This window comes from Dromiciops gliroides, chromosome 3 (assembly GCF_019393635.1).
Source record: "Dromiciops gliroides isolate mDroGli1 chromosome 3, mDroGli1.pri, whole genome shotgun sequence".
Lineage (NCBI taxonomy): Eukaryota > Metazoa > Chordata > Mammalia > Microbiotheria > Microbiotheriidae > Dromiciops > Dromiciops gliroides.
Window position 1 is genome coordinate 259,742,489 of NC_057863.1, and position 12,932 is coordinate 259,755,420.

General features: G+C 38.3%; 1 protein-coding gene across 1 annotated transcript in view; it reads left to right on the forward strand.

Annotated features, from left to right (window-relative positions):
* Positions 1-431: 431 nt before the first annotated feature.
* The window catches only part of LOC122745526 (heat shock transcription factor 2 binding protein), a 101,540-nt gene continuing 89,039 nt past the window's right edge, over positions 432-12,932 (forward strand). Inside the window, exon 1 of the mRNA XM_043990860.1 lies at positions 432-511. Within this exon, the coding sequence (XP_043846795.1) occupies positions 464-511 (48 nt within the window). The 5' untranslated portion in view covers positions 432-463. The remainder of the gene's footprint in view (positions 512-12,932) is intronic.

The following is a 12,932-nucleotide window of genomic DNA, read 5'->3' on the forward strand; positions in this document are numbered from 1 at the left end:
AATAATAGTAAACATTGGCATTTGAGTAGCACTTAAAGGTGTTTTGCTTTCTCTATCTCTTTTGGGCTGTATTTCTGTGAAGCAAGGCACATTGGCCTTATTATTACATATTAGGCAACTGAGGCACAGACGACCGACCACTGGTGAAAAATCGTTGTGTGAGTGACACGATTCAAACTCAGGTTTTCCTGACTTCCGTGCCACACTGTGTCCTTTACACAAGGCTGTCTACTTTTCGAGCATACCAATCAGAAGCATTACAAAGCAACGCAATTAGAGCGGGTAGGAGGAGAGGGCCCATTATTTCAAGCACGAATTCTCTAAACCGCAGCAGCACCTGAGTGAGTCATCGCCCCCGCCACAACGCAGCCCCTCCCAAACTCAACTCCTCCACTCATTCAAGGTGGAGGAACCTCACGTGACGTTGCCGCGCAGGCGCAAACACCAAAGGCCACTGCCAGCGATGGGGGACGATACCAGCGTTACGGCGGGCGGGGAGGATACCTACCGGGTCAGTGAGGCCAGGGCGCCTCCGCATCTTTCCCTTTTTTTTTCCAGAGCCTTGCAGCTGTTTATGTTATTCCGTGTCCTAGGAGACGGGCTCCACACCTGAACTGCCAGAGAGCCCTGCTCTCGCGGCCTTCCAGCCGCCTTCCTTGGGGGGTGGTGTGTGTGTATGGGGGTGGGGGGCGGGGCGGCGGAGCCTCGGGATTCTCCGCAGGTGCCGGGAGGTGGGGGCGCCCGGACCTGTCCTGCCTGGCCCCTGTGGTACCTTGCGAAGAGCCTTCCTCCCTTGTTTGGGGCCACCCCCCAGAAAACTGTTTTCTTCGTTTGTTGGGAGGACCCACGGAAAATTAGCCTTCGTTCGAGGGGAGGGCGAAGGGGGACAGGCAAGGCTAACAACAACCCTTTTAATCTTTTAAATGGGATGGGGGGAAGGACTGTTCTGGGCGGCCTCTTACGTTTTTATGCTTTTCGAACCCCCGTTTTCGTTTGACTCGTTGTTTCCGGGCATAATACAAATAAAAGAATTGTGTTCTCAGAGGCTACAAAGTTTACACCATCACTTGGTGATCCTCCCTGGTGGAGTTGGAATCCGTTACACCTCATTCTGTGTGATTCTTGATTATGCACTTAAACAAATTCTGTTTTTGGAGACCCAAAGTGGATGAGAGGCTAGCCAGAGAACACTTGCAGATTGTGCATACACGCCTTTTACTCCATGGGGTGGTGGTGTTTTTTACAGTGGCGGTGATGAGATGAGAAAATTCATTAAAGAAATGGTTGTTGAACATCTTGAAAAGGAAGTGTTGATTTCAGAGCGGGTTCCTTAAGAACAGGCTGTGCCAGACTAATTGCCTTTTTTGACAGGTTTACTAAATTGGGAGGTGAGGAGAATGCTGTAGAGCTCATTTACATAGATTTTTAGCAAAGCTGATAAAGTTTTTCATACTATTTATGTGGAGGAGATGGAGAGATGTTGATAGTACAATTAGATGGATTCAGAACATGGGGAAGTAGCAGGACTTATTTGTTAGGAAAACTTTAGTGATGTATTTTAGGGGATCTGGCCTTAGCCTTGTGCTATTACATTTTAATCAGTGACTTGGATAATAATACAACATTCCCGTCAGATTTGCAGATGAAATAGAGTTGGAAGGGATAACTAACACACTAGATGATAGTATCCAAAAGCAATCTTGACAGGTTTGAGTTAGAGTAGTAGAATAAGAAAAATTAAATAGGGTTAAATTTAGTATTATATACTTGGGTACAGGAAGTCAACTTCACAAATAGAAGTTGGAAGAGGCATAGTTTTCAGTATCTAAAAAAAGTCTGGAGATTTTAATGGACTGTTAAGTTTAATATGAGTTAGTAATACTATGTGGCAGCCCTCAGAGCTAAAAAGAGCTTGTGCTACATTGATAGAAACATAGGAATAAAGAGTTGATAATCCAGTTAGGTGGCGGGTCGAATAGAGTGCTGGGCCTGGAGTCAGGAAGACTTATCTTTGTGAGTTCAAATCTGGCCTTAGACACTAGTCAGTGTGACCCAGAGCAAGTCACTTAACCCGGTTTGCCTCAGTTCCCTCATCTGGAAAATGAGCTGGAGAAGAAAATGGCAAACCATTCCAGTATCTTTGCCAAGAAAACCTCAAAATGGGTCACAAAGACTTGGACATAACAACAAGAACAATCCCACTGTATTCTGCCCTGGTTAGATTTATCTGGAGCATTATTTTCACTCCCCCCCCCCCATGGGGCAATGAGGGTTAAGTGACTTGCCCAGGGTCGTCACACAGCTAGTAAGTATCAAGTGTCTGAGGTCGAATTTGAATTCAGGTCCTCCTGAATCCAGGGCTGGTGCTTTATCCACTGTGCCACCTAGCTGCTGACTATGTTCACTTTTGAGTGCTGAAGTTTAAGAGGCTGTTAATAAACTGAAAAGTACTCAGAAGAAGTACTCACATCCATACTAAAGAACCTTGAGTCCATGTCTTATGACAATCTATTGAAAGAACTGGGAATATTTAGATTAAAGGAGAGAAGACTCAAGGAGGACATGATAACTCTCCCCAAGCATTTGAAAGGCTGTTATATAGAGGATGTATTGGATTTGTTCAGTTTGGTCCTGTAGGGTAGAGCCTGGAGAGCAGATCCCCCAGTTGGTGGAAGTTGAAAAGAAGCAAATTAAAGTTCGATGTCAGGACAGTTTTTTGTTTTCGGGGCTATGGGGGTTAAGTGACTTGCCCAGGGTCACACAGCTGCTAAGTGTCAAGTGTCTGAGGTCAGATTTCAACTCGGGTCCTCCTGAATCCAGGGCCAGTGCTTTATCCACTGTGCCACCTAGCTGCCCCAGGACACTCTTTAAAAAAAAAAAGTGATGAGGTAGTGGATTTTCCTTCCTAGAAAGTCTTTAAGCATAGACTGACATTTTGTCAAGCATGTTTGTAATAGGAATTCTTTTCATGTATAGGTTGGACCAGATAATCACTGAGGTTCTTGCTCACCCTCCGATTGTATCTATGTGATTCTGTCACCCATGTAGTTCAGTGGTACTTCCTGGCTCATTGCAACATACTGCTTTCTGGGTAAAACAGCACATTATGTGAGGTCTACTGAGGTTAACTCTACTACATGTGAGCCATGAATATTGTATAATATGGGATGATGTGTTACATAAATAATATACGTATATCTGGTGTGATTCACAGGGACTGTTTTTTGACTGGGAAGATAAAGTGATGGGGACATGAATTTTACCAGCTCTACAGGGGCAGCAGAGATGTTCTTTCATTCTACAGGCATACCTTGGAGATATTGCGGGTTTGGTTCCAGACTACCACAATAAAACAAATATTGCAATAAAATGAGTCACAATTTTTGGGTTTCCTAGAACATATAAAAATTATGTTAACACTATACTTTAGTCTATCAAGTGTGTTACATATAAATAAACAGGGTACATGCCTTAATTAAGAATCCTCTTTGCCAAAAAATGCTAACCATCTTTGAGCCTTTAGGAGGTTGTAATCTTTTTGCTGGTGCAGGGTCTTGCCTTGATGCCAGTGGCTGCTGCCTGATCAGAGTAGGGTGGTGGTTGCTTAAGGTTGGGTAGCTGTGGCAATTTCTTTTCTTTTTCTTTTTTTTTTTTTTTTGGTGAGGCAATTGGGGTTAAGTGACTTGCCCAGGGTCACACAGCTAGTAAGTGTTAAGTGTCTGAGGCTGGATTTGAACTCAGGTCCTCCTGAATCCAGGGCCGGTGCTCTATCCACTGCACCACCTAGCTGCCCCATCTGTGGCAATTTCTTAAAAGAAGACAACAGTAAAGTTTGCCACATTGATAGACTCATCCTTTTGTAAAAGATTTCTCTGTAGCGTGCTATGCTGTTTAATAACCACTTTTAACTACAGTAGAACTTTTTTCAAAATTGGAGTCAATCTTCTCAAACTCTGCAACTGCTTTATCAACTAATTTTATGTAATCTTCTTCAGTGTCGTCGTGTCTCAGGGAGATGGGAATGGCCAGAGGAGCAGTCAGAACACACACAACATTTATTAAGTTCGTCATCTCATATGGATGCAGTTTGAAGCATCTCAAAACAATTACAATAGTAAGATAAAAAAATCACAGATCATCATCATCATAATGAAAAAGTTTGAAGTATTGTGAGAATTACCAAATGTGACACAGAGACATGAAGTGAGCACATTCTGTTGGAAAAAGAGTGCTGATAGAGTTGTTTCATGTATGGTTGCCACAAACCTTCAATTTGTTAAAAAAAACACCCCCCAAAACCCCATAATATCTGCAAAGTGCGATAAAGTGAAGCACAATAAAATGAGGTACGCTTGTATTCCTTCTTCCTCTAGAGCACTATAGGCCACCTATAAAATTTATAGCTAGACTTTCATAATAAGATCATATTTCAAGAGCTAACAGTGACCTTTGGTGACTTGCCCAAGGTCAGTATTTAAAAATCTAAGTCCTCTCACTGCAGTGCCAATGTTCTTTCCACTATGTCATTACTGCCTCTTTCAAATGTACATGTAGTGCAAATACTTCAGTAGGGTGTTAGTTCATTGCTTCCTGGATAAAGATGGCATATTTTGGGGGATCAACAATTAACTTTGTGTTTATAGGTCTTAATACTCTTGTCACCTTTTCTACCAGTCTATTACCTTTAAAATAGAAATAGAAGTGCCACCAGATCATATATGACTGAGAGCCATTACAATTTTTTTCTCCCTTTTATAAGTTGTTATGGCCAAAAAATTCAGTGGCTAATCTGTGAGCAATGAGTGTCTCCATACCACACACATCTTTAGGTAGTGCTCTAGCCTTTAAAGCTTGGTAGAGAGGGCCAGTACTTGCTTTCCCATGGCATGGCCTTTGAAAACCCAGTGTTTCTTCCATAGACGTCATGGGGTTGGGGGGCAGCTAGGTGGTGCAGTGGATAGAGCACCAGCCCTGGATTCAGGAGGACCTGAGTTCAAATCCGACCTCCGGCCTCAGACACTTAACACTAACTGTGTGACCCTGGGCAAGTCACTTAACCCCAATTGCCTCACCAAAAAAAAAAAATTGTCATGGGAGAAATTGGTGCTGGTGGGGGTCCTTAGGTAATGCCCCTTTAAAGAATGACACAGTCTTGGGACAGCTAGGTGGCGTAGTGGATAAAGCACTGGCCCTGGATTCAGGAGGACCTGAATTCAAATCCGGCATCAGACACTTGACACTAGCTGTGTGATCCCGGGCAAGTCACTTAACCCCAATTGCCTCACACAAAAGAAACAACAACAACAAAAAATGACACTGTCTTGCACACAAATCCAATTAGAATCTGACAATGGAAAGTTCCCTTTGGAGGTGGGGTGGTGGTCCTGACTTCTGGAGTTATCTCTGTCCCCTGGCACCAGTCGGGCAGCAGCCATGCCTAATGGGTTTATTTCCCTTAGGTGTGTCCTGATAGCTTAGCTTCTCAAGGAGAGTTACCTCAGACCCATGTTCTTTAGTTTAGCTGGCCAGTTTAAACTTTAATAGTCCCAAATTCCTTGATATATCCCAATCCCATAACAGAATTAAAAAGGGCTTTTGTGTAATATAAGAAAATGTTCATTTTATGGGATTTTTTGATATTCTGATTTTCAGGATGTAAAGATCTTATTGTTTGCATTTCAAGGACCTTAATTTTGTTTTTATCAATTTTTTATTAGGAAGGAATTAAAATTTTGTGAATTAGCTGAGGCTTTGGTAGAAAACTTAAAACATCCTCTCTAATATGCCTTTTTAATTTTTAACACTTTAAATTATAAGTTTTGTTTTTACTAAAGGAAATTTCAGTTTAATTAAACACCCACTTTGTGCAGTATGGGGTTACAAAGTTAAAAAAGGATAACTATCCTCAAAGAACTTATATTTTTTTAAAATTCCGAGAAAACAAATAAAAAACGATGAAAAAGTAATGGAAGGGGGCAGCTAGGTGGCACAGTGGATAAAGCACCAGCCCTGAATTCAGGAGGACCTGAGTTCAAATCCAGCCTCAGACACTTAACACTTACTAGCTGTGTTATCCTGTGCAAGTCACTTAACCCTCATTGCCCTGGGGTGGGGGTGGGGAGTAATGGAAAATAAGTATATGGCTTTTGTTTTTGCATATTTTAATTAATTATCTATCTTGGATATCAGATTAGAGATACTTGATGCAAATATTTTTTGCAGTTGACATTCCCATATTATCTTATTAGTACTAATTTTGTTCATTACAAAGCTTTTCAATTTCACATAATTAAAATTATGTGTTTTATAATTTGTAACTGCTTCTACCCTTGTTTGGTTAATAATTTGTTCCTTAGACATTTTATTTTTTTTCTAAAGGTTTGATCTTTACTATTCAGGTTATATTTCTATTTTGAATTTATTGTGTCATGTCTTCCCATGCCTCCCATATTCATCATATTCGGTTTTTCTTAGAGTACAATTGTTTTGTTACACTAATGTACCACATTTTGTTTAGCCATTCTCTAATCTATTTTGTAGATACTCGTGTAAATCCAATTTCTGCCAGCCTGCTTTCCAGTTTTCTCATAAATTCTTGTGAAATAGGAAATTCTTTCCTAGGTGATTTCTGTTTTCAAATTTATAGAACACTTGGTTATTGAGTTACACTGCTTGATTCTTCTTTTTCTAGTTTGTTCCATTGAACTACATCTCTATTTCTTAACTAATACCAAATGATTTTAATGTGTACTGTTTTATAGTAGAGTTGAGGACTGGAGATGCTATTTTGCCTTTGGTCCTACATTTTTCACTGATTCCCTTGATATTCAAAATGTTTTGTTCCACCAAATGGATTTTATTATTTTGTCTAATACTTTAAAAAATCCCTTAGGTAATTTGATTAGTATAACACTAAATCTGCAAATTTCAGTCTAATGGTTGTTTAAAGTCTTCATTTGTATAGTTAGAGACAGTGCACATATTATTCTTTTGTTTTTGTGTTATTCACTCTGCATTCCATGTAAGTTTCCCATATTTCTTTGTATTTTACATCTTCCCTTCTGTTACAGTGATATTACCTTATATTCCTATCCCACAAATTTTTCAGCTGTTTCCAAATTACTGGATTCACAGTTTGTTAATAACTTTTTGCTGTTGCAAATAGTGTTGCTATGAATATTTTAATAGATAGATGTTTTCCTTAAGGTATAAACCTAATAGTGAAATCCCTGAGGCAGAAGGGGTCTGAACATTTTTACTGCTTTCCAAAATGGTTTTGCAGTTCCTCCAGAATTTTTTCCACAGCTCTGCTGGCATTGAATTTTAAACTCTTTTGCCATCTTTGTCAATTTGATGGTTCTCAATTGTTTTAATTTGTATTTCTTTGATTACTTAGAGACTTGACATTTTCAAATGTTTGCTGAAAACTTGTTTCCTTTTCCCTAATAACTTGCTCATTTTTAATATTACACCACAAAATAGACATGTACATGCAGTTCTTTACACTCATTTTATAGTCATGTATGAGTTTATTAAAAGAATATATCCAGAAGAATACAAAAAGGAAATATATAATGATAAGAAATATGAGAAACATTCCAGTCCTCAGAAAAATAAAAAATGTATGAAACTATATATAGGCCATGGGTAATCTATGGAGAGGAAAATGTGCATTCTTTTTTATATTTTTCCATAGTTCATTTGATTTGTACTTTTTGTGTTCCCATAGGGAGAATATATCACTGACATTTCAGTGTTCGCTTTTATCTGCAAACATAATTTACGCAGGCTACAGATTACATGGTTGCCTCCAGTTCTTAACTTTTCTTTTAACCTGTACCAAAATACCTATAGTAGAATGAGATACAAACAGTATAATTAGCAATCTTATCTCTAAGGAATAGAGTAAAAAATCCAAACAAGTATTTTTTTTGTTTTGTTTTGTTGTTTTTTGTTTGTTTTGCAGGGCAATGAGGGTTAAGTGACTTGCCCAGGGTCACACAGCTGGTAAGTGTCAAGTGTCTGAGGCCGGATTTGAACTTAGGTACTCCTGAATCCAGGGCCGGTGCTTTATCCACTGCACCACCTAGCCTCCCCCTCAAACAAGTATTTTTCATATTCAAAAACTATTAAAGGAAACCACACAAGTAGAACAAATAATATACATTTTTTTTGGTAAGTAAATATCAAGTTTGGTTTCAGGTGACAGCCTACCTAACCCCCCTCCATTAGAAAGCCTCCTTGAAAAAACTAAAAGTCACCAAATGACATTGAAATAAATAATATTAGGCATGTTCTTTTTTTGTATTTGGAAACCAGTTGAAAAACACTTTACTCAAGTCTAAGTAGGGCATCCAGGTGGTGTAGTAGATAGAGTGCTGGGCCTAGAGTGAAGAAGACTCATCTTCCTAAGGTCAAATTTAGCCTCAGACACTATCTGTGTGACCCTGGGCTAGCTACTTAACCTGGTTTGCCTCAATTTCCTCATCTGTAAAATGAGCTGGAGAAGGAATGGCAAACACTCTAGTATCCTTGCCAGGAAAATCCCAAATAGGGTCACAGTCAAAACATGACTAAAAATGACTAAAGAATAATGAAACATCTAAGTAGGAAACATACTTGAAAGATGGCCTAAATACTTTTTTTTTTTTTGGGTGGGGCAATTGGGGTTAAGTGACTTGCCCAGGGTCACACAGCTAGTAATTGTCAAGTGTCTGAGGTCAGATTTGAACTCAGGTCCTCCTGAATCCAGGACTGGTGCTTTATCCACTGCGCCACCTAGCTGCCCCTAAATTTATTTTTTCTTGTTTTTGTTTTTTTTTTTTTGCGGGGCAATAAGAGTTAAGTGACTTACCCAGGGTCACACAGCTAGTAGGTGTCAAGTGTCTGAGGTCAAATTTGAACTCAGGTCCTCCTGTATCCAAGTCCTGTGCTTTATCCACTGCGCCACCTAGCTGCCCCTCCTAAATACTTTAAAAATACATTTATAATTAATTTGTTTCATGTGCAACTTGACTAATCTGATTTATATCAGTTATGTAACTTGTAATGATAAAAAAGTCATCAATAGATTGCAAAATAATGTTACTTTATTTAAGACATACAAATAATATTTATCATGCATAGTCTCTTGTATAAGCCTTCATTATTGTCCTTTTTCTACAGTATTTCTGTGGGGCAGTTAGGTGGTGAAGTGGGTAGAGCACTGGCCTTGAAGTTGGGAGGACCTAAGTTCAAACTTTACCTCAGACACTTACTAGCTCTGTGACCCTGGGCAAGTCACTTAATCCCAATTTCCATCTATATATCTTGCCACTGGACCCAGATGGCTCTGGGGGAGAGAGTGAAGGTTGGTAACCACAGTCCTCTTTCACTTAAATACAATTTATTGCATGTCGTGACTCCCTCCCTGATTTCTTAGTCCTCTTCAAGAACAAAGGACAAACAACAAACAACAGTATTTCTGTATTCAGCAAAATAAAATGTCTGAATTGTGAACAGTGCTTGTAATGCAGACTTAGTGGCTTAATGATATTAATGGAGGCAAGTGCTATAATTTCCATATGTTCTGGGACATATACCCATTTACTAAATTTCTTAGTTGTTTCACAACTATTTCTTTTAACTTGTTGCTGTCATTTTTCCTGAACTGACCCAATACATTGACCTTTATTAGTATCTTTAATCTTTTCTAAAAGGGTAAGGGCTGCATTTCTTTTTGGATTTCTTTGATGGAATTTAGAGAACAGTTGTTCATTTTTAGCTAGATAAGTAGACCACACCATAAAGTTGTCTGAAGTCAGTGAATGCTAACTGAAATTTCAGCAGCCTTAGAGCTAGCACACACTACACATTGTATGACATTTAAGTAAAATTGCTGTATAGCTCCCTTGGTTATGTTTTAACTCTATTAAAACCTCAGTGTCATCTGTGGCTCCTCATTTTCTTTCACCCCATATATTAAAATCAATTGCATAGTTTCCATCTCCCCAATGTATCTCAATTGTGACCCCTTCTTTTTTTTTTTTCTTTTTGGTGGGGCATGAGGCTTAAGTGACTTTCCCAGGGTCACACAGCTAGTGTCAAGTGTCTGAGGCCAGATTTGAACTCAGGTTCTCCTGAATCCAGGGTCAGCACTTTATCCACTGCACTACCTATCTGCCCGTGACCCCTTCTAACTCACATACCTACCACCTTATTTCAGATCCTCATCGGTTTTTACCTAACTATTGCAATGGTTACTAATTGGCCTTTTTCAAGTCTCTCAACTCCAGTACATGTGCACTCACAATTTACAACTATTTGTGGCTTTTCTTTAAGCATGGATTTGATCATGTAACTTTTTCATACTGACTTTTTAAGTCAACTCCAGTGATTCCTTATTGCCTCTAGAATAAATATAAACTTTAAGAAAAAAAAAAAAAGCTTGTAAAGCCTGTAACAACTCCGCCGCAAACGATTTTTCCACCTTCATTGTTCTTTTTTTTCTTATTGTTCTTTGATTCAGAGAATCATCTGTGTAGAGTTCATTATTGAACATGGAAACTGATGAGGTCACCAAGTGATATAGTATAGAAAGGCAAGAAAAGAGGGCACAGGGAGGGGTTCTACCAAATTCCTCTTATTATTATAAATATGGTCTTGCTGTCCAAACTAGGGTGTATCAAAACAGAAAGAAAGCTACAGACCAATTTTCCTAATGAATTTTGATGCAAAAATTTTTAAATAAAATGGAAATTACAGCAATATTATAAAGTCCATACATTATAACAAGCTAGATTTATATACCAGGAATGTAGGGCAGAGTCTGTTAGAATTATATATTAGGATCTTTATTAGGATTATATAAAATCAGCCATATTAATAACAAAAATCACATAATCATTTCAATAGATGCAGAAAAAGCTTTTGACAAAATATAACACTCATTCCTGTTAAAACCACCAGAAAAAATAGGAACTTAAAAAAAAATAAGAGCCAGCATTCTTTTGTAATGGGGACAAGCTAGAAGCTTTTCCAATAAAATCAGGAATGAAGTAAGGATATCCTTTATCACCATTACTATTTAATATTTTATTAGAAATACTAGCTATAGCAATAAGCAAAGAAAAAAGAAATTAAAGTAATTGTCATAAGAATATTTTAGAGATGAGGCCTTTATCAGAAGTACTGGCCTCAAAAATTGTTTCCCAGCTTTCTGCCTCCCTTCTAATTTTGGATGCATTGCTTCTGTTTGTACAAAAATTTTTTAATTTAATGTAATCAAAATCATCCATTTTGCATTTTATAATATACTCTATCTCTTGTTTGTTCATAAACTGTTTTCCTTTCCAAAGATCTGATAGGTAGACTATTCCTTTCTCTCCCAATTTAAAGGTCTCATTTCTAAAATATATAGGGAACTAAATCAAATTTATAAGAATCCAAGTCATTCCCCAATTGAGAAATGGTCAAAGGATATAAACAGGCAGTTTTCTGATGAAGAAACCAAAGCTATCTATTCCCATATGAAAAAATGCTCTAAATCTCTAATGATTAGAGAGATGCAAATTAAAACAACTCTGAGGTACCACCTGACACCTATCAGATTGGCTAAAATGACAAAAAAGGAAAATAATAAATGTTGGAGAAGCTGTGGAAAAATTGGAACACTAATCCATTGTTGGTGGAGCTGTGAACTGATCCAACCATTCCGGAGAGCAATTTGGAATTATGCCCAAAGGGCGATAAAGCTATGCATACCCTTTGACCCAGCAATACAACTTTTGGGTCTTTTTCCCAAAGAGATCATGGAAAGGGGAGAGGGACCCACATGTACAAAAATATTTATAGCTGCTCTGTACCTGGTGGCAAGAAATTGGAAGTTGAGGGGGTGCCCATCAATTGGGGAATGGCTGGACAAGTTGTGGTATATGAATACAATGGAATACTATTGTGCTATAAGAAACAGTTAGCAGGAGGAGTTCAGAGAAAACTGGAGGGTCTTGTGTGGGCTGATGATGAGTGAGATGAGCAGAACCAGAAGAACATTGTACACAGTATCATCAACATTGAGTGCTGATCTACTGTGATGGACTATATTCTTCTCACCAATGCAATGGTACAGAAGAGTTCCAGGGAACTCATGATAGAAGAGGAAAAAAAAAAAGAACTGTGCAGTATAGATGCTGAATGAACCATACTATTTCTTTTGTTTTTGGTGCTGTTTTGAGGTTTTTCCTCATTGCTCTGATTTTTGTCTTATAACATGACTAATGCAGAAATAGGTTTAATGTTATTATCTATCTATCTATCTATCTATCTATATATATCTATCTATATCTATATCTATATCTATATCAGATTACCTGCTGTCTGGGGAGGGAGGGGAGGGAGGGAGAAAAATCTGAAATTGGAAAGCTTTGTATAAACAAAAGTTGAGAACTATCTTTACATGTAACGGGAAAAAAATAAAATACTTTATTAATAAAAATAGCTTCATGGGAAGTAAAATGAACAATTTAAATTCTCTAAAATTAAAAAGTTTTTGCACAAAGAAAACCAATTCAGTTATAGTTAGAATAGATGAGGGGGCAGCTATGTGGCACAGTGGATAAAGCATTGGCCCTGGAGTCAGGAGAACCTGAGTTCAAGTCTGGCCTCATACACTTGACACTTACTAGCTGTGTGACCCTGGACAAGTCACTTAACCCTCATTGCCCCCCCCATCCCCCCTAAAAAAAGTTAGAGTAGATGGAACTGATTTAAATTTATAAGAATAAGACATTCCCCAATTGATAAATGATTAAAGAATATGAATAGGCAGTTTTCAGAGGAAGAAATTCAAGTTATCAATAGCCACATGAAAATGTTTTAAATTACTCCTAAGTAGAGAGATAATTGGGCACAGTGGATAAAGTGCTGGGCCTGGAATCAGGAATACTCTTCATGAG